We start from the raw sequence: 23,402 nt of genomic DNA, 5'->3' as shown, positions 1-23,402 counted from the left end.
ATTTTTTTTCTTTATGTTTTTGGGGTTTTTTGTATTTCTTGGGTTTGGGGGAGTTTCTTTTATTTCGAGGGGAGCTAGTTGTAGAAAGGTGAAAGAAAGGGTACACAAAAATCACAAATATGCATAGGGAGGGCAACAAGAAAACCCTATATATAGACAGTGTCTACAGCATGACCCAGAAAGACTCCTAAGTATGAAATTTTGGTGAAAACTCACTTCAAAAACAGGAAGAAATACTGGTTTTCTGCAAACAGATTCTTTTTGTAGGTAATTACAAATATGATTTATGGAAAGATTTTTTTGCATGTAATTCACAGCTTTAAACTATAATTTCTCTATTTACATTTTGAGGCAAAGATACTAAATCAAGTATACAGAGATACACAAAGAGGCAAGTGTAATACTGACTCTACATTTTCCATAATGGACATATCTAACATGTTATTTGCTATTGTTTAGCTGAAATTTAAGTGCTAAATCTAATTCAGTTAAGGCTGTTGAGCACTCACTGAAGACAGTCAATGACTGCAATTTCAACAAGATTCAATTCTGAGGAGACCAATTAAACAAAGACATACAAAACTGGATGAGGGTGGAGTCAGGGGCCATGAGCTTCCTGAAAAATCAAATTGTAAAATCATTTTCATTCATACAAAACTTATTTCATAATATTGAAGTAAAAAAAAAGAAAGTGGCCTTGTCTATCTGGGACAGTTTTTTAGCTGTCCATTTATATATTTTTCAAATACATGTGCAGTTCCCTGAAAATATTTTTGTCTGTTATAAAATTAAAGGGAGCGTGATAAGTGTAATCTGATTACACCTTCATTAATGTCATTAAGTAAAATGACAAAACCCACTGTCAAACTAGAATAACAGTTTTCATGAGCAACTGTACTTCAATAAAACTTCACTTGTTTAAATAAAAACCTTTTGTAAAAAGAAAACTCTAGGAAACATCACCACACTACTTGCTACAGAAATCTGAGAAAATAAACGTTACCAGGAAAGATTTAGTAAAGCTTGCATAATTTCACTATCACGCTTTCTTAATTTAAAACTCAATTCTCCACTCACACAAATGTGTACTATTCTTTTACTGCACCCACACTCTGGCAAAATCTTGTAAGTCTTGCAAAAATAGTCTATTTCAAGACCTATATTGAGGCTTAATCATCTTTTCCTTTTTAAGTGCTGACTTACTCCACTATCTTCCACAGAACTCCTTATACTGTTCTTCACCAGAATGTAATGGTATCCTAAATACACAATTTAGGAAAATTTTAAGCATGACAAGTTTCCTTGACTTACACCTCAAGATACTAACGTTTAAAAAATAAATCCCAAAGCTCCAGCATTGCAGGATTAGTTTAATTTTAAAAGAATCCTGCACATATATATCAACAAATGAATATAGGTATATACATATCTATGTGTCCAGATACATATACATATTATATGTATGAATTTGCACGTGCACACAAATACGTATTAATCTTTTCATCAGCTTGAACAAGACAAAAAGAAGAATAATTCTGCCTTTGTAAGATATTACATTCCAATTCCTTCCATCCTCCTAATTTCCTTTACCTGATTTCCCTGATACTCATTAAAATTGGAACTCATTAAGGACTTTTGGTTCCTAACTGTAATAATTGCTTCATTCTTTTGTATTTGTGCAGAACACTGTTCACATACTCCTTGAGATTAGAATTTGGAATGGACTCACAACAGAAGGCTTGACTTCCAATGAGAGCCCTTTTGGGCTCCTACATTTGAGAAAATCTCAATTTTATCTTTTGCAGAGTGGACAGAAAGAGGAGAAAATACAGGATTTGTTTTCTCTTGTGTTTTTGAAAGAAAACTCAAATCTTTTTTCTATGGGTTTCTTCTTTCCTGCAGCTAATATCAGAATTGCATACAAACACTCATGAAAAAGGAAATAGAAATGGGAACACAGAAATTCATTAGAGATGCCTTTCTCCATATCTGCTGACTGTTAACCATTTCACAAACAGAATTCACATCCTGCACAGATTTGAGATGAAGAATTTTCCTTTTTTCTAGTGCCAAGCTACATTCTCCTTTTAGTGAACAGATGATGGATTGTTACCCACTAGTTAAAAAAATTATGATTATCAGTGAATGAACACTTACCATATAATATTATAAAAAGACATCCCTTTATTTGAGCAGCATTATGCAAAGTAAAATGAAACTGGATGTTCCCTAATTAGGAACAGGTATTACATTCTTTGTCACAGGATCCTAGAATGATAAAATCATGGAATGGTTTGCTTTGGAAGATGATCTAGTTCCAAACCCACCATCATGGACAGAGACATCTTTTACTCTGTCAGGTTACTCAAAACAAAGGCTTTCCTGAGCAACCTGTTTCAGTATCTTACCACTCTCTTCATAAGGAATTTCTTCCTCATATCTAATCTTAATCATAGAATGTTAGGGGATTGGAAGGGACCTTAAAGATCATCTGGTCCCAAACACCCTGCCATGGGCAGGGACACCTCCCACTAGTCTGGGTTGTACAAGGCCTTATCCAATTGGCTTTGGATATGTAAGGGTTGGGCATCCACAAGGTCCTGGAAAACCTGTTCCAGTATCTCATCACTCTCACAGTAATTTTTTTCTTCTTAATATCTAACATAAATATTCCCTCTTTCAATTGGTACCCATTTCCCCTTGTCCTATCACTACAGTTATTAAAGAAGAGTCCCTTTCCGAGTTCCCTATAGGCCCCCTACAGGTCTCCACACAAAATTCTCTTATCCAGGCTGAGCAGCCCCAGCTTTCTCAGCCTGCCTTTGTAAGGAAGGTACCCAAGTCCTCATCTACTCTCTTTTCAGTTTAAAACCATCGTCCCTTGTCCTGTCATTAGGGGCCCTGGCAAAAAGTATCTCCCCATCTTTCTTCTAAGTCCCCTTTAAGTATTGAAAAGTCACAATATGGTCTCCCGGAGCCTTCTGTTCTCCTGCCTGAACTCCAGCTCTTTCAGCCTTTCTTCACTGGAGAGGTGCTCCAGATTTCTGGTCATTTCAGTGGACTTATTTGGACCTGTTCCAACAGGCAAATGCATCTCTTGTGGTGGGAGCCTCAGAGCTGGGCACAGTTTTCCAGGTGGGGTCAAAAGCAAAGCAGAGGGGAAGAATCAGCTCCCCTAAGCTTACTGGTCATGTCTCTTTTGCTGCAGCCCAGGATATAGTTGGCTTTCTGAGCTGCAATTGCACACTGCCAGTTTATGTCCAATTTTTTACCTACTAATACACCTAAGTCCTTCTCTGCAAGACTACTTGCAATCCATTAATTCCAAATACTTTATTGACACTGAGAATTGACCAGACTCAGATGTAGGATGTTCCACTTGGCCTCACTGAACTTCATGAGCTTCTCCTGGGCCCACTGTCAATGTCCTGGATGGCATCGCCTTCCTCAAGCAAATCAACCGCACCACTCAACTTGGTGTCACCTGCAAGCTTGCTGAGGCTGCACTCCATTCCACTGTCCACACCATTAACAAAGACATTGAATATTCTTGGTCCCTGAAGAGTCCCTGAGGGATACCACTTGCCGATCTCTATTTGGACATTAAGCTGTTGACTGCAACTCATTGGATGTGGCCCTGTAGCCACTGAGCTATCCACCAAATAGTTCACCCATCAAATACATCTCTCCTATTTGACAACAAGGATGTTGTGTGGGGCCATGCCAAACGCCTTACAGAAGGCTAGGTAGGTGACAAATTGACCTAGAGAAGTCAAAATAGATGATATTAAATATAACTACCAAATGCATGACTAATATATATGTTGCCATTGCTGAATTATTATCTATTCTTTAAGCTGCAGACTTCCAGAACCAAAAATCTGAGCCATGATTCTGAAATAGACTCAGAAATACTCTGTGACCTATTATATTCTTGATATTTGAAACTGATTTTTTCACTGTTGTAATCTCTTTTTCTTGGATGCTCATAAACAATTACAAAAAACCCCCAACACACCATAGTATATTTTACATATATTTTCTTGATCAAAAGCTTCCTGTTGAAAACATTACAAAAGTTTCACTGCTACTAGATCATACAGAGACTTTCACAACCTCATACTCACTTTACATTAATTTATCCGTGCTCATATGCTTCTTAATTAATTACATTTTGTTGAGACAACTTTTATGAGGGCTAGATTAATTTCAGTACTTATGTTAACTAGAATTAAAGCACATGATCTAGATTTTGGCACTTATGATTAATTAAAGAAAGTACCCCTTAACGACTAAATATCAAAGAATCCATAATTTAAAAACACTAGCTTTAAATATAGTCATATATTTTTAAGATATTAGTATAAATTCAATTTTAATAATATTTCTTCTTTACCTTGTCCTAAAGTTTGCAGGATGAGGATGCCCATCATATAATGACAAATAATCATATTCTTCTTCTAGAGCAAAAGACTGAAAGACGATCTGTATTCTGTTTCTTTCTTCTGCTATTATAACCCATGTACAGTTTGCACCATTTGGATATCCATATGGGAAGCCAGGGCTTTCTATAGTGCCATTAAGTCCTTTTAAAGTTCCACCGCAGGTATAAATAAATCCTAAAAAAGATACCAAGGAAACAAAAGTTAGCAATCCATTTTTATATCAACCTTCAGTAGGATACATCACTAAAATTCATGATTTCTGAAAAAATATTAAAGTATTTCTTAGTAAGTACTGCATTTAGAAAGGTAAAGCCCATGTTTGAATACAAATGCTTGCCACTTAATGTAATTAACAACCCCACCCACCTAACAAATGTGTTTTTCATACTGTTTATGTGAAGGCATATGGTAGCATCTTTAAAAATAAATATTTATATCAACATCTACAACTAAATTTGTCTATGAGGCAAAGTATTCACATCAATTTTCATTTTTGTCAAAAGGAAGAGAAGCAGTCAGAGCAAAGTAAACAAATCTTGTTTGGTACAGGTCTGATACAGATAAAATCTATTAACCTTGCATTCTTTCTCCACATATTTTGGGTCTGTAAGAGGCTAAAAGGATATTTATTATGAACAAGCTGTTCCCAATCAATAATTTTGGGTTATGAAAGCTGTCTACTTAAAGATTTAATCTGAAATAGTCACCTGTTGCATCATTGTATTATGTCAGGTAAATACTAAGAAGAATAGCTCACATAATTTGCATGACCCTAAGTGGGTGTTGTTTAATTCCAGTGGTCAGGGAAGCCCCCCAGAGCTGCTCCCTCATCCATGGCACTCCACACCCTCCGTCTCTCCCCTGCAGTGGAACAGGGGAGAGAATGAAAAGAGCTAAAGTAACAAAACCCGCAGGTTAAGACGAAGACAGTTTAATAGCTACAGTGAAAGCTGTGCATGTAGACAAAGCAGATGAAGGAATTCATTGGCTACTTTGGCAGGCAGGTATTCAGCCATCTTCAGTAAAGCACAGCTACACCATGCCTAATGGTTACATGGGAAGACAAACACCATAACCCTGAATGTGGTGCCTTCCTCCTTCTTTCCACTGGCTTTTATCACTGAGTATGATGCCAATATGGTATGGAATATCCCCTTTATTTGGTATGAAATATCCCTCTCATTGGTTGGGGTCATCTGTGTTCCCCATGTCCCCTCCCAACTTCTTGCACATCCCCAGCTGATTTGCTGGGATGGGCAGCATGATAAGCCAAGACCTTGATGCTGTGTAAGCACTGTTCAGCAATAACTAAAATGTCCTTGTGCGATCAACATTGTTTGGTCAAAAATCTACAAGATAACACCACAGGATCCACTATGAAGAAATTTAACACTATCCCAGCCAAATTCAGTACAGTGGGTCAAAGCTGAAAGGTTGCTCTGCCAATAGATCCTTTTTAAAACGAACATTCTCAAGTATCAGAAATGGCCCCTACATTCAAATACCAACTTTTCTTGGACTGTAATAAATTTTCTTTTTTTTGTAGAAAATCCATTTTCTGAGAAAAATAAGAGGAAGAATAATTATAAAAAGGTCTCACCCAAGTCATTGTATCCTGGCAGAGCAGGTCCTTTTCTAAACTTTTGTTCCAAGTTCTAATGCTCAGTTACAGCAGTTCCTAACTCATTTGGGACTTTAGAATGTTTTTTTCTTTCCACCAGCTTTGCAACTTGACTGTAGGTCTACATCCCCTCTCTAGGCTTTCTGCTCTCTTATTCCTTAAATATTAGATCAGCTTTCCTGCTTGGCCTTTTGCACCCCCAAAGCTTCTCTTCTGCAAGCACACTCAGAGCAAGTCCCCTCTGCTATTGGGGGAATTTCATCTACTGAGAGAAAGCATGAAGCACTCAGCTGTTCTTTCACAGAAACATAATATACATTTCATAACAAAATACAAACAAACAAACCAGATGACAGCTCTTTAATTATACACACATATATATTTGAGCTCATTAAATCATCTTCTTCATGGCATATTCACAAGCTTGTCTTCGTGTTGAGCATTTAAATGTGCATGTGCAGAGAACCTTTCTTTGTCTATAGTACTAAGCATAAATCTCTTAAGATTTTACACTTTGTATTTCTACACTATAAAGTAACTTCTCTTGACAACAGAAGAGGGAATTGTACTATTTTTAATCTTAGCTTTGTCATATTTACCTCCAATGGTGACAAAAGGTGCAGTATGACTATTGTTTTAATACAAATATCAATGTATCAGATATATAGGGCAAAAACTGAATGGAAGATCCTCTTAGAAAATAATTAGGGCTTTTTTTGCCTTATATGGCACGTATAGTAAATTTTACCTTCTACTGCAAATTAGCTAGAGAATTCATTCTCATATCAATGCCTGCACAAACTCCATTGTTAGGAGTCTGTTTTATTTTTTCTTTCTGCATCTTTCTCATATATCTGAATGATTTTTAAAATCTCCTTTATGTGTTAATATTTAAGCTCAACTGTTTTATTCAGCACTTAAAAAATATTTTGAATAGTTTGTGCACAAGTCACTTTATCAAGTTAAACTATTTACTTATCATAAGATCTTCATGATAGAACTCTAACACTTCCCACAAATTATAGTCACCGGAATAAAACTTTAAATAGTTGTGTGCCAATATTTATCAGTTTATTTTTTCCTAGAAATCTCTTGCTAAGGTCTATTTCAATTGAATTAGAAGAAAAAACTTACAGAGAGAGAGAATTGAAAATTTAATAGCATGTACTGTTAATTTTTATACATTTCTCCAGACCAAGTGTGGAAAGCACAGTGTAAACTTTCTCTCAGCATCATAATGGAGCTCCATAATTCAGACCCTTTCTTGATGTAGCTATATCATGATAGCTTTCAGTTACATATGGACTATTCTGTTAATTCAGTACAAACTACTAAGAAAAACACAAATATAATAGGTCTCCTGTTGACAAAATAAAATTATATTTAAAAAACAAAACAAAACAAACAAAAACAACCCAAGAAAAAAACTCAGAGCCATGGCTATGAGTGAAGAAAACTTTGTGAGATAATGCAGCCCTTATTAAGGAGTGTAATACTTCATATTGGATCCAATAATTGGTACTATTCATATATATATGAAATATAGTTTCATGGCATATAAAAGTTCCAGTTACACCTTTTATTCCATACCCAAAATGTAACAAAAGAGAATTATTCATATGCTGCAAGATGATATAACGTAGATGTTTTTCTGAGATGACTAGCAGAATGCAACACAGCTATGCACGTGTCAGAAGACACACTTTTAATTCGAAGAATGAAAAAAAGACCTACAAACCAACAGTGAAGTTTGATTTTGATAGGTCTACTTTTTTAGTCTGTAAAATAAAAAATCATGCCAACAGACTCGATAGAACATGCACTTTAATCTCTGCTTTCATATGTTAATCCATTCAGTGATGCTCTTCACCTTGGCAGTCCAACTTGGTTATGATCAAAATAGACAGTGTGCATTAACTGACTGGTCTGATCAAATGTGGAAAACATGACATTTATTTTCATGAGGTAAAATTCATGTTGAATTAACTAGTAACATATACTGTGCTCTTTTTCATCTTGATTTTAGAACTAGCATTCCAAACAGAATTTACTTGAAAACTGCTTTTCATTAAGGGGAAGGTTTTATTCAAAGCACACAATAAAGAATTTTGAAAAGCTTGAAGTTAGACTAAAAAAGAAAAATTCATGTTGAAGCTAGTATGAAGATGAACACCACCACTCATAATATTCTCTTAATAGCTAGTATGATTTAAAGTTTCCATTGCATTGTTTTTTACTAGATTTTAAAATTCTGATGTTTAATTCTCATCTATTTTACATGGATAAATATTTCTTGAAATCAAATAACACAGCCGTTCTTCCTGATTTCAGTCATCCTTTGATTTATTGTAGGATTACAGTAAGCATAAGTAAAATCAGTTCTTAATTTATTTATTCAATTTTCATTGCCTTCTAACAAAGCAAGTAATACTTACACCATATCCATACTCTTTGCCCTTCCATGTCCATAATTATAGTCACATAGTAAACAAGATTGTTTTTGCTTTTTTCTCTTCCTTCTGACCATTCAATTATACAGTTTAATAACATATTTCCACACCTCTCACCTTCCTAGTACTCCACACCTTTTGTTTAATCTTCTTTGATTAATGTGTTCTTTAATAGCAGTCATAACCATAAGATAATTATACTGAGTCTGCATGGATTAACACACTCACAGTTCTAACTTGCTTGTGTATTTCCTTTTAAAGAGGCATTTAATACTTGCTGTCATTGTTTAAAAGTGAAGTGAGAAAATGGAAGATGATTTGTTCACAGGCTGGTTTTTTTCATATCTTTTCTGATAACCCCTTATCCTTTCATTACTTTTACTTGCACCTACTTCAAAGCACAGTCAATCATATAGTATTCCTTAGCCATGTCATACTTGTTCACCTCCCTTTTTTGTGTAATATGCCTATTTGCAACATTATTTTTCCCCCTAGATGGTGGTTCTCTTCCATTCAGAGTCTATCAATTTTATTCACTTTTTTCTCCCGCTCATTACATGTTTCTGCAACATATTTTCTGTTTCTGATCTTTGATCATCTGACTATTGAGCAGCAAGGAGCAGCTATTTTTTATTTTGACCATAAATCAGGAAGAATTGTTCTCCTAATTCTCTTCTGTTTTGCTGGATTCTCTTTCAGTTCACTTATATTATCATGACCTTAGCTTTTAAGATTCTTGTATGTTCATTCTTTTTGTGAGCATTTCAAAGAACCTATTGGAACGCAACACGGATATATTTCATAGTGATGTGAACCCATCCCTATTTTGTGAACTTTTTTCTTTCTGCAATCAATCCTTCCCTAAACAGTCATATCTTTTCTATAATTTTACTTGTCCTGATATGACTCACACCAAGATCTTTGAGCCCATTTACAAAACTGAGAATAGGATGCTCTCATCAGATATAATGACTGAATTTTACTTTGGACTGTATTTGAAATTTACCTTTTTATCTCTTCTCATCGTATCTTAGTTCTCTTTAAATCACGCTTTTCCATTTCCCATTATGGTTCTTTTCTGCATAAAACAAATCTTCTTTCTCTAAACTTAACTTCCAACACTAAGATTTATTGAATTTTTTTCACATGAGTACAAACATTCCAGGTAATCATGTTCTTTAATGTACTGGGCTTACTCTCCCCTTTTTTCGCTGCCTCCCTCAAATGTCCAGCAACTTGCATGCTTCTTTCTTAGTCTATTTTGTTTTCATATGAAAAGACAGATGACTTTTAGACTAGGGACACTCACTGGTGTCCATTCCTAGCAGAACATTATAACTCTGTCTTTCTTCATGAGTCTCATGTTTCTTTGGTGCTAGGCATGGAAGGTGTACATACCAGCAGCAACGCCGCACCACAGCACACCAGAATCGCAGCAGACTACACCTGGGTAGCAGTTCACAGTGGGATAGGTATCCATGCCAGCCACAAGGCATTGGGGCTGCTGCTGTTTCAGAAAAATCTGTCTTGTATTCATATAGATCTCTATCTATACCTGTTTAACTCAACACTCTACTTCAAAGAACACCATTTCCATCCCAGCTTCAACAGCAGTTTTACAATGTGCTTTCTACCAGATGAGCAAGGGCTACATTTAATATTTTGTCTGACCGCAGAAATTGTTTCTTATGTATAATTTCCCAAAGTAATAAAAATTTAGGATCATAAAACAGTTTGGGTTGGAAGGGACCTTAAAGATAATCTGGTTCCAAATTCCTGCTGAGGACAGGGACACCGTCAACTAGACTAGGTTGCTCCAAGCCCCCATTCTACCTGGCCTTGAACACTACAATGATAGGACATCCACAACTTCTCTAGGAACCCCACTCCAGTATCTCATCACCCTCATAGCAACGAATTTCTCCCTGATGTCTAATCTAAACCTACGATATTTCACTTTAAAGCTATTTCCTTTTGTCCTATCACTACATATACTTCTAAAATGTCCCTCTCCACCTTTCTTTTAGGCCCCATGTAGGTACTGGAAGGCTACTATAAGATACTCCTGGAGCCTGAACAACTCCAGCTCTCTCAGTTCCAACTCTTCTGTCACGGTTATGTCTATCTTTGTGGTTTGCTTTTTACTTTCTGATTTTGTCAATCATTCTTTGGTTTTTTACATATAATGACTAATTCCTTGGGTTTAAACTATTTTCTTTAGCCCGGGGAAATCTCAGATATGTTAACAAAGCCTTATGAAAACAAACCAAAAAAACCGCCACAAAAATCTTGTGTTTATGAAAGGCACAACGCAGAAACAACACTGAAGCAACTCTATGAAAATCAGCTCTTAGGAGTTGCGGGAAATTGAGGATTTAACTAAATTGCAATTTCATTTCAGTTTGTTCTTAAAAGAATTTGCTTTCACAAATAAGGTATTTGAATGCCTATTCTTTGCACAACTTACTGGAAATTGGGCCATTATAAAGTTCAGGCATTTAGAAGTTTTCAAAATAAATCTGTTTTAATGATTTTTTTTTTTAATCTATGATTTGTATCATTTTAAGTCTGTGAGAAAAGACAGGTATAGTTTTTGAAAAATAACTAAGATAAACTGTCTTGCCTTTGCATAAACTATAACAAGAGACCAAAATGACTTTTCCAATCTTTTGGTAAGGTTGACTGGAAACTGTAACAAACTCAGTGGAACTAGTACAGAATACTAGCTAAACAGAGGCTATCACTGTAAATCATCAACATATTTGAAACACTTTATGGAGGTACTGGTTTTCCCTTGAGAAGAAATTTCTTATCTCTGTTTCAGACACCTTTTCTGAAAAACGTTTAGAAATATTTTAGTGTTGTCTTTCACTTGTCTCAGCTGTGAAAACTAGTAGAAGGACGAAAGATTGTGTTCCCTCATGGCAACACTGAGTGTGTTACTTCTTTAAAGAAACATACGGTCTAAAATATAGCAGAAATGCTCTTGTACACATGGAATACATCCTGAGGAGCAGAAGGCTTAACATGGAAAGATGGCAAAATGAGCAACTGGTTTTCATGTAACAAAAGTACATAAAGAAATATCCTTTATAAAATAAACATTGAAGAAAAAGTAACTCCTGAAAAAGCTAAGACACATTTAGTTCTATGTGTTTAAATTAAAGTTCACATGTCCCATAACATTAATTGGTTTTCAAACTAATTGTAATGTAACAGGAAAATAGTCCAAACAATACTGACTTGCATTCCCAAAATTTAAAGCTCACTGGCATACATAGTAAACCTCTGTAATGACATAGCTGCTTCATTAAAATCTAAGACCTAGGATATGGACCTCTCTAATGAGACTTGTTCACAGACATAAACTAGTGAAGGAAGGAAAGGGAAAAGAAGGAAAATGAAAAGAAGAAAGAAACAGAGAAGGAAAAGAGGAAAAAGGAGAAGGAGAAGGAGAAGGAGAAGGAGAAGGAGAAGGAGAAGGAGAAGGAGAAGGAGAAGGAGAAGGAGAAGGGAAAAAAAAAGAAAAGAGAAAAAGAGAAAAAAAAGAAGAAAAGAAAGAAAAGAAAAAAAAAGAAAGAAAAAAAGAAAAGAAAAAAGAAAAGAAAAGAAAAGAAAAGAAAAGAAAAGAAAAGAAAAGAAAAGAAAAGAAAAGAAAAGAAAAGAAAAGAAAAGAAAAGAAAAGAAAAGAAAAGAAAAGAAAAGAAAAGAAAAAGAAAAGAGAAAAGAAAAGAAAAGAAAGAAAGAAACTCAATATGTGGCTTTAGAGAAGGAAAGAAACATCCATAAGCCTTCTAAAACATCACAGATTTAGATAAACTCAAAAATGTGTGGGGAGAAGGGTTAAGAAAAGTCATAAAGAGGATAAAAGCTCCAGTAAGCATTCATATAGAAAATAAGCATTATCAATAATAATGATGCTGGTTTGAAGTGACTTTGACAAGATTACAAAAGATTTTGAAGACTCAGTGCTTTGAAAATCAGGACAAAATAAGGCTCTGTTTCAAGTTTCTGCCAATAGAAATTAAACATAGAATGGCTTGGTATTTGCTGTACACTACTACAGACCATCTCTCTATATTCTGTTTCCTTCTTCAGAAAAGTAAAAGAAAGACTTGTTTGACTCAGATCGCTTCAGATGTAAACAGACTAAAAGCTCTTCTCATTCACTCACAGGGATAACCTTCAGAAGAAATGTAATTTTCAAAAAATAAAACAAACACATTCTTGCTTTAGACTGCATGGAAATTCAGAGCTTTAAAACTCTGCTATAAACTTAAGAATTAAAAACTGCCTAACTAGTGTGTTACATGCTTCTGAAATATTACTTTTCCCAGTGAAACATATATAATACTTGATGTCCACAGCTACTCTGTGATGCCTTTACTGTAGGTTTTGGACCATTCCATGCACTCTACAACAACCTAAACTATCTCAGGGTAGAAAAATTAAAGATGTGTTGAGAATTAAAGGAAGTAGCAGCTGGAAAAGCCAACTAACTATAGTCTTTGATATAAATTCAAGCTCCAGCGGGTTTTCTGGTTTTTATTTTCTAGGTTATATAAAAGTGAAAAAAAAACCAAAACCACTTCAAAAAAACAGGGTCAAGTTTATCCAGGGAGATTAGAAGTTCTCATGAAGGATCTGACACTAATGGGACCATTTCAGACAATTCTTAAAAATAAAGGCAGCACAATTTAAACATCTTTAATAAATGTAAACATCTTTTTCTAAAATAAATTAATTCTGCCTTCATTTACTTATAACATTTCTAAAAAAGGTAATCTTTTATTGAAGTAGCGTTTTAGCGTATTGAAAAATAATTCTTCTCATCTAAAAATCTACAGACTGCCACAATATTTTCAATGGTTTCATGTGTCTGAATACAAAGGTAATTTTTCAGATATTGTCAATTCTTCTCAATTTTTAATTTGGAATTAATTTTCATTGTACATTTCTGCGGTTGCAGTAGGTCAAAGTATTAACATCTTTACCATGTCCTTCTTCATGTCTCTTTTTTTGTTTGTTTGCTTTTTAGCAGCATAAGCCAGTGTCTAAATTTCAGTAGTTCATTGAGGCACTTTAGACTGAGGAAAGATCAAAAATAAGCTAAGGAGTGTAGTTACTGAGCTAAGTTTGTAAGATTTTTTTAATGATCCCTCATTTATTGCTATAATAAAAACAATAACTTTAATATTATCAATAGTGTTTACATTATATTAATTCCTGCTAATTATTTCGGGTTTTTTTAGGCATCACCTGACTCTAAAATATGTAGTATTTAACAAATAAAGTAATCGCCCAAAAAGAAAATCAGAGATTTACTTCTCCATACACTGGAAAACACTGCAAAGTCATGAAAAAAAATTCTAGACAAGGTATTAAAACTGCTGCTAATACTGTTCTACAAAGTAAGTATACAAATGTATCCAAATCTCTGGCAGTGATAACTTGGTCATTTGACCTCATTTTTTAGACCACTTAATAGAGATAACAATGCTAAAATGTTGTAGACCCAAGCAATACAATCAAGTGCTGTTTCGGATTTTATTTTGGTCCCAGCAATCACAGGACTGTTGCTATTACTCCACGTATTTATTCTTGTCATTTCCAGGGGAGGCAGACAGGTGAACTGAATACCCTAAGCTGTTACATTATGTCAAAATGTTGAAAGCTTATGTGAATAACTACGTTTTAAACATCAACTGATGAGCAGTATCCCTGGGCTTCTGTCTTTTATTATGGCAGTGAGCTACAGAGGGGTAAGAGAGACAACATTATCTGATTCATCCATCCCAGCTGATTTTGCCAGACTATCACATGCGATAAACACGACCATAAAGAGTCATCACCATCAAGAAGAGATGAATTATCACTCTATCTGGCTTGATAAAGTTTGATGCTACTCTGACCATTTGCAGAAAGCGGAAAGAGGGACAAATATTTAATGGTATCACTGATGTTTTCTTTTGTCCCCTCCACTGAAAATAGTAAACAAAGAAGAAAAATAAAAAACCAATCACACGAGCCCCACATCAAAGAAAAACCCATTTGTTCTCCAGAACTGACCAGTTACCCTTTTCTATGTTCCTGTCAACATCTACTAACCAAATATGTTGGATCACCTTAACTGGGGGTGTAGAATAAATTTAGACAAAAAAGTTATGTGAAAAGCCAGACTGAAGAACTGTGAAAGGAGTCTGTAAAAATGTTTAATGATGGGACGAAAGAAACAGAACCAAAAACAAACAATGAAACAAAACAGTAAAGGTAAAAAAAGAAGCACTGAAGCCACAGAAGAAGGAAGAAAAAATATTTAGGTAAATAGTTCTGACTTGTATAGCATAGTTTAACTTGGCATTTAAAACTGTTGTAGAGAACAGTTATACCATTCTATTTTAATAAGTTATTCTTGTAAATATTGAGGCATTATTATTGGTTAGATGTCTTCATGTTCATTTGTATGGGGCAATGAAATTTGGCATATTAGTGACTGGAAGTTGGACAGACTTTATTAATGTGCTAGGTACTATGTATTCACTAATGCCCTGACATACTATTACATTATTAGTATTCCCATGCAAACAAATTATGCATGGGAAAAATGTAGATGTCTAGACTGAGTCTTTCTTAGGTTTCAGCTTCCCTCAGCACAAAAAAAAAAAAAAAAAAAAAAAAAAAAAGGAGAGAGAAAGTGCTAATTATTTGAGATTTAATGACAATTTGTTATATAATAGCCCAAGCCACAGTCTTGGACATTGAGTTCTTTTCTCCTGGCCATTAATATTCAGCAGAGGCCAGTGTCTTTTCTGATCAAGTAAGCAAAACATGTCATTTTCTATTAAATTATGTAACTTTACAACTTTAATTGATGTGCTCCCTGGTTTTAGCTTATTTCACCTTTTGGCAACTGTTAGTCCAACTGCCTCATCCATTCTGCAGTACTGATGTCTGCTTTCAGTAGCTAATATCTCTGCAATTAATCAGTACCCTACATTTAAAAAAAATTTCTGGTAATATTGCCAGTGGCTTATCATGAATAATCATTCCCTCTGACATGACAAACTAGCTCTAACAGTAAAGCTATTACTTTGAAACAAATTGTACTGCATTGAAATATTCTCAGTAGTAAAGAATATCAGTAGAGTATTAAAGCTTGCTTAATTCCAAACAAAGAGAAGAGAGACCTTTGTGTCTTTCTAATGTGGTATGCTTTTTATTAAATATTAGATAATAGCAGTGTTACCTAACAAAATCTTCAGAAAGGAGGTATTTTGTTTTACTTTTGATTTTAGTATTAAAAAATAAGCATTGGATCCTCTTGGCACCTTAACAAAAATATTAAGAAGCTCACCTCTTGTTTATGCTGGGTGTTTTCCCTTTTTTTTTTCTAAACCAAATACATTGCTGATTACTGATCTGTTACTTCTTTGCAGTAAATGAAAATGTCTGCTTATAACACAGCAAATAGGAGTACAGAGACAGCATTTTTCATGGGAAACATTTTGAAAATATTTTATTTCTGTATATATGCATGTGTAAGAATGCATATGGATGGATGGATGGATGGATGGATGGATGGATGGATGGATGGATGGATGGATGGATGGATGGATGGATGGGTGGATGGATGAGATAGATAGATAGATAGATAGATAGATAGATAGATAGATAGATAGATAGATAGATAGATAGATAGATAGATAGATGATAGATACTAAGGTAGGCAACACACATACCTATAACACTTCTCTAAGAAACAAAACTTTTCTTTTAAACATCCCGCACTAATCACTGTGATAAGGAAATACTGTCTCATTCTGCATAAGGTGTAGGAATTTGGATTGATTTTTGGTAAACATACCAGAGAATTGGGGCATGGTAGAAGACTGCATCAGAGTCAAAAAGTCTTGATTGTTATCAAACTATCTATCTCAGAGGAGATGACCACTTGTGTGGCACTCTCTTCAGTGATGGTTGGCGCAGTTGGAAGCAGAATTGATTGGAATGTTTGGATATAACTTTTCATCTTTTTTTCCCATATAATATAAATTTGTTCAATCAAATCTTCTTTGAATGTATATCCAAATACATTTTGATTAGGGTTTCTCAGTGTCTATGTGAACTTCTGGCCTAACTAAAAGTGACATCCCATGTAATAGCTAGCTGTTCACAGTAATTACTGGGGTATACTAAACTCAATTTCAAGTGCTCGATCTCTGTGTTCTCCCAATTTATGTGCCCCACAGAGTATTGGACATAGGTTAATTGCAAGTCAGCTTCATGCTCGTATCTTCTAGAGTGTCTTAGTTCTCATTAAAGTTGTTACTTAAGATCGAAGCCAAATTTGCAAACTTTGTTTCTGCAAAAGCAGATTTATTTTCCAGGCTTCATTGTTTGTCCAATGACTTCCCTGCCATTGTATCCAGAGTCCTCTAGCTACTGAATGCAGTCCAGGGGTTTAAGTCATCTTTGTGTTCCAGTACTGATACTTATTCTTCTCTCGTCTGCTTACGTATAAGATATAAAGTGCAAAATTTGATAACACTTAGGTGTTCACAATGTCCTAACAGCAAGGCTCCTCTTATTATCAGTGGAGTCCTGGACAATAGATTTAGCACTGCTTAGCCATGTTCATCAGACTGCAATCAGATAAACTGACTCCATATAGTTTCTCTTGCCTATAACACAGCCTTAAATATCTAGATCAATGTAGACACCTGCTCTACAGGTGCCTAATGTCAAATGAAAGAATCCTGCCTAAGATGCATCTGTAGTTTAGTCCTTTGCAACTTATATTAATGCCTTTTTGCATTGCTGGAAAAGCAAGACAAAGATAGTAGTAAATTCAGGGGAAATTGGGCAATTACTTAGAATCCCCAGTATTTACTTGTACTTTTAGCTGAAAGATTCACAGTGTTTTCTTTTCCTCTGCCTTTCCTGAAAGAGATGAGGGGCAGGTACCTGAGCAGTGTATATACTCAACATCTGGTCTCCATTTCCTACTTGCACATTACAAAATAGAGTTGGCATCATTGCTGCCGTCACTGTAGTATGCACAGAAGAATGCAACATGGCCAGCATAGCGAGGGGAGACCTGTCAGCATTTTCCAGCAGTAATAACTGAAGCCATCACATCTTCTTGGTAACAGCAGGAGCACCAAGCTGGTTTGTTTCAACTCCCTGTAACAGGTTCTTCCCAGAACCTAGAGGTGCAGAAGGTAAGTAAGCTGCTTGACTGCTTTCTGCCTCTGTAGGAGAGGTAGATGCAGGGAACCCCGGGACAGACTCTCAAATCCTAAAATCAGATCTTTCTGGGCACGAGATGGAGTTGATGGAGTGATGGCAGTGAAGAGGAAAAGAACAGTGTGTAACAGCAATACTGCTTAACCAGCTCATCAAAGAGAAACGTGACGAAAATTGTATTAGCTCTGCAGCTGGTGCAAATGAATGCTCTGAACTGGATTTCTTGTGAGACTGCCCCAGCTCACATTACAGCAGTGAGCAACAGCAACAGCTTTATGGGAATACCCGTAAGCATTTGAACAAGGGTTAGAGAGCAAGAATAGTATTCACTGAAAAAACATCCTAACAGTAACCCTCTGTTTCCGTCCTTCCCACACAAAAGCTTTTCCTTGGTTGAAAAACTTCTGTATCAGTGCAAAATGTGATGCAGTCATGAATTTTAATTACTGCTTAGTGTGCCAATAGAAGTCTTTACAGGAGTAAGGTGTGCTATATTCTTTTCACTCTTATTTACTATTTCTGTAATTAGGACTATGTGATTAGGCTATCAGTGCAGTGAAGCAAAAATGGAATTCACACCCAGTATGAATAATTTACCTAGTCTGCATGAAAATTACAGAATTTTCAAACAAAACATAATTATATTTTTATGTTTCTCTTAATTACCTTGTAATTTGAGGGATGTGACTAGGGTATTAATGCACTCTAATAAGCTGAAATTCAATGCAAAGTAAACCCAAAAACTTTTGCAAAATCTTACTTTTTGGATGTAAAGGATGTGTTGACTTTGTTGAAATATTGTGGCAAATTGCATATGACTCATGCTGCGAGTGGGAATATAACTGCTGCTCAGTGCATTCAAAAATCCAGATTGCTAGGCTATAATTGTGTCCTACTAAGACAGTGTAATTTTTAATACTGGAAATGCTCTTTGAATACATAATATGAGTGGTACGTCAAGACTAAACATTGTTATGATTTGAGTTGGTTAATAAAGTAACACTTAGAACTCACCAGAAAGCTTAAAGAGGACAGATCTCCATTTAAAGAATCTGAATATCTCTATGCACAGTTTCTAAGACTTCTTTCAAAGCTTAAAAGTTCATTACAGGTCTCTAAAAGTTCATCATATGTGCAATAAGAAAATTCAGAGAGGACTTCTCAAAAACAAAGCAAAACAAAAAAGTGAAACAAAACATGGCAACCCCTCCAACAAGTTGCCTTCAAAAACTATAGTGTTAGAGTACATTGCATCTGTATTTGTCTGATAAATGTTATGAGAACTGAAAGGGGAATCAGAATTAATTTTAATTGTGATTTCATTTTTTAAGTGTCACTGGACTTAATGTATTAACCACCAAATGAAACCAACTCATTAGCTTTAATCTGAAATAGAAGTTTAAATACCCAAAAATGTGTCCAGGTTTTCAGAAGTGTTGAGAAAAAGGGAGTTATTGATATAAATGAGACTGTTAATTTACATGAATAATCAGTATATTTTTAGAATTTAGAAAATGCAGGACATGTTCTCTGATCTTATTTCCTTTTTTGTTCACTTTCTGATTCTGTTCACAAAAAAAAAATCACAAAAATTCCTCACTTACGCACAAAAAACCCCTTTGCTAATCCAGCAGAAACTGTGGAACAATTAAAAAACACCAACCCTATCATCCAATTAAATATATATTTTACAAACATTAAGGTATATTTCAAAATTATATTCAGAATGGAGAAAATCTGAAGATTTAACTTACTTCATTTCTTTGTAATTTATTCTTTATTAACACTACTTAGCATTCTTTGTTTATTCTTGTTTACAATGTTTTCTCAAAGACAATCTCTCATTAATTGTGAGTAATGCACATTCTCAACATGAGACATCCTGTCTTGCTTTGCCTGTAGATTTGATTAATATTTTTCTTGTGTAAATCTGTAATCCTAAATGTTCATAGGGTTAATGACCCCATGCAGAGTAATAAACAGCAAGAATAATTGAAATAATCTATTTAAAGTTGTTCATGCCTCGATGAAATTCTGAATTGATTTTTTTCTTGTGAGCAGGAGTAAATCAAAACAACTTGTTTCTTGCAATTCACAATAAAATAATGCCTCTGGTTTTACAAAGATATAAGATAAAGAATTTATTTTAATTTAAAATCCATAAATATTGAAGGGTCTAACATTATATTAAACCTGTGCTTTTGAAAAAAAAATCAGGAAATACCAGTCTCCTTCACAGATTTCCTTCTGAGTGATAAGCACTGGACTAAATACATTTCAATGTTTGAAATAACACAACACCCAATTTGGGCCATCCTTCAAATAAATTTCTTTAATGAGCAATTTCGTACAAATATTCTTTAAGTTACCTTAATGTACTATGCAACAAGAAAAAAAAATAAATAAAATTATATTCCTTACTGAAAGTTTCTATATATCCTTATCTTTTATTATTAGTTTTACTTAGGACACCAAATACTAAAATTCCCATGTTAGAGGAAAATTGTAAAAATTGTTATATTTTTATCAGTATATAATGGACACTATTTTAATATCTTGGTAAGAGTATGTTTTCATTGTTGCTGTTTTATTTGGCTTCATTAAATATTTGCTACAATCAGTTACTCAATATTTTCTTTTTTTCAGTTTCTGCTTCTAGCTTCAGGATGCATTCTTTTCTTACACAAATCTTCATTGTAACAAATTGTATGCTGCGTTTTTCTGACAATTTGTTTAAATACTATTTCTCTAATCTTCATGTCACATGTAAAATGAAGAAAAAAGCAGAGATAATTAGTTTTAAGAGTAAGATAAAACATTAATTGATCATCAACACCAATTGATTTTAAAACAATCTCTTGATCTGCCTTTTAAACTTCATGTTATGGGAATTTATTGCCTACTTAAGCTCGTAACCTTTCTGTGGCTTGCATTACCTGCTAGAGGGGAAGATGACATTGAGATATTGTCGAGAAACATGCTGGAATATTCCATCTGGCTGAGTTACAAGATTTGCAAAATGCCTCAGGAATAATGCAGAAACATTAGCTAGAGTTACCCTTCTCATCAGCTCCTGGATGTCAAAGAAAATTAAGTCTTAACAACAGGTAAATATAATCATATCCCTGTGAGTTTTATACTTCAGTGACTGACCCAGAATCAGGGAGATTATTACAGCTAATGAGCTCAAGAAAGATGAAAGAACACTTACAGATTTACCCTGACCTGTTACTGGGTTCACAAATGACGACATTCCTGGTCACTTTTCTCTTTAATATTCTCTAACTTAATGTTTCTGGGGATTCTTTATGGCAAAACGCTTATACAAAAGTTAGACAAATGGGTTCATACATAATTATCATTAATTCATGAGGATAAGACCTCGCTGACTACAGAGCGCCACTGACTTTGAGCTAAGATAACTATTACCACCTGAAGATCTATCATTAGGGGAAAAAAATATATTAAGAAAACATACTGCAGTTCAATGGTATATATAAAGGGCATTACCCTTCAAACAGCTGTAAAAGACTCATTAATCTCCAAGATAGAGGAAATTCCTACCTGCAAAATCACAAAGCACTTCTGAATGAAATGTGCTTTCCTTTTCTGCCACTGGTATTTTTTCTCCTTTACTGCAGTACAAAACGCACAATATTTGTTCATTATTAAAAATAAAATATATTAAGACATAACTGCACGTGTTGCAGTCTTACAGAATCTGGATATAAGGACTAGATCAGTAATTATAACATTTACATTAGATTTGGAAGACCTCTGTTCAAAAAATGCTCACTTTGTATCTTCTATGCCACTTACCCTACTCTTCCACTTTCAGAAAGAGAAAGCAAAAACCACCACAAATCATATGTTATTCAGTTTATTTCTTTTGCAATAAGATTAGTTAAAATTCTCAGTTAATTTTTGTTTTCAAATGAAATTGACATAGAAGAGGCGATGAATGAGATAGCATTATCATTTCAACAAGACTACTAAGGAAAACTGATAACTAAAGGGCCATTTGAGTCAGCTTTTGGAAAACTGATGAAAAAGATAGTGAAAGTCATGGCATTCAGAAGAGCAAAAGCCAAACAGTGTCAATAAAGCAAGTTAATACAATCTGGACTGTGAAAAAAAAAGTGTTTGAAAAAGACAAAGTCATCAAAAAGATGTCGCAGAGGAGAAAGATCATTTATGACTTAGAAGAATGACTGAGTCCCTTCTAAATCACCATAAATTTAGCAGCAAATCTGGGTGAAAAGTAACACATTGGTATAGAGGGTAATAAGATGAACAGAAGTAAATTTTTGATCATGTGTATTATGGTGGTATCTATTATCATAGAATCATTTGGATTGGAAAAGATCTTTAACATCATTGAATCCAACAGTTAAACCTGCATTGTCAAGTCCATCAATAAACTATGTCCTTAAACACCACACCTACCACCATCTTTTAAATACCTCCAGGGATGATGACCCCACAACTTCTCTGGGCAACCTCTTCCAATACTTAACAACCTTTTCTGTGAAGAATTTTTCCCTAAGATTCAATCTAAACCTCCACTGACACAACTGGGGCCCATTTTGTATGATCCTATGAATTATTACTTGGAGGAAGAGACTGACTCCCACCTCACTACAACATCCTTTTAGGTAATTGTAGAGAGTGATAAAGTCTCCTCTGAACCTCCTCTTCTCCAGGCTAAAGATCTCCAGCTCCTTCAGCCCCTCCATAAGTTTTGTACTCCAGACCCTTCACCAGCTCTGTAGCCCTTCTCTGGACTTGCTCCAGCCCCCCCTATGTACTTCTTTTACACAAAACTGAACACAGATCTAGAGGTGCAGCCTCACCGGTTACAAGTACAGGGGAACAATCATTGCCCTAGTCCCAGTGGCCACACTTGCTTATACAGGCCAGGATGCCACTTGACCACCTGGGCACACAGCTGGTTCATCTTTCAGCCTGCTGTTGACCAGCACCCCCAGGTCCTTTTCTGCCAGGCAGGTTTCAAGATACTCTGTCCCAAGCCTGCAACACTGCATGAAGTTGTTACTGAAGTGCAGGACGTGGCACTTGGCCTTGATGAACATGATACTTTTGGCCTCAACCCACTGATCCAGCACATAGAGATCCCTCTGCAGAGGGTTCTTACCCTACCTGCCCTACCCCATACCTGCCCAACTTGGTGTCTTAAAACTGGCTGAGAGAGTACGTCATCCTCTGGAACAAATAACTGGTAAAGATATTAAACAGAACTGGTTGCAATACTCAGCCCTGGGGAACACCACTTATCCTGTAACTAAGTTTCTCCCCATATCCAACACGGAATGGAGACTCTCCTTTGCCCTTCTTTTCTTGCTAATGTGTTTTTAGAAACTTTTTAATTGTCTTTTACAGCAGTATCCACCTTAAGTTTTAGTTGGGCTCTGGCCATTCTAATTTTCTCCCTGCATAAACTCAAAAATCTTTGTAGTCCACCTGACTTGTCTTCCCCTCCTGCCAAAGGCTGTAAACTTTATTTTAATTCCAAACAAAGCTGTCTATTCAGACAAGATGGCCTTCCCCCCTGGCTCCTCTTTTCAGTGCAAGGGACCAGACTGCTCCTACATCTTTAGGCTTTCCTTCTTGAAGAATGTC

General features: G+C 35.2%; 1 protein-coding gene across 1 annotated transcript in view; it reads right to left on the bottom strand.

Annotated features, from left to right (window-relative positions):
* The window catches only part of CSMD3 (CUB and Sushi multiple domains 3), a 602,810-nt gene that overhangs the window by 521,700 nt on the left and 57,708 nt on the right, over nucleotides 1–23,402 (bottom strand). The window contains exon 2 of the mRNA XM_071553967.1: nucleotides 4,397–4,619. Coding sequence (XP_071410068.1) covers nucleotides 4,397–4,619 — 223 coding nt within the window. The remainder of the gene's footprint in view (nucleotides 1–4,396; nucleotides 4,620–23,402) is intronic.

The sequence above is a fragment of the Pithys albifrons genome, chromosome 4, assembly GCF_047495875.1.
Source record: "Pithys albifrons albifrons isolate INPA30051 chromosome 4, PitAlb_v1, whole genome shotgun sequence".
Classification (NCBI taxonomy): Eukaryota; Metazoa; Chordata; class Aves; order Passeriformes; family Thamnophilidae; genus Pithys; species Pithys albifrons.
This window is presented reverse-complemented; position numbering and strand designations above follow the sequence as displayed.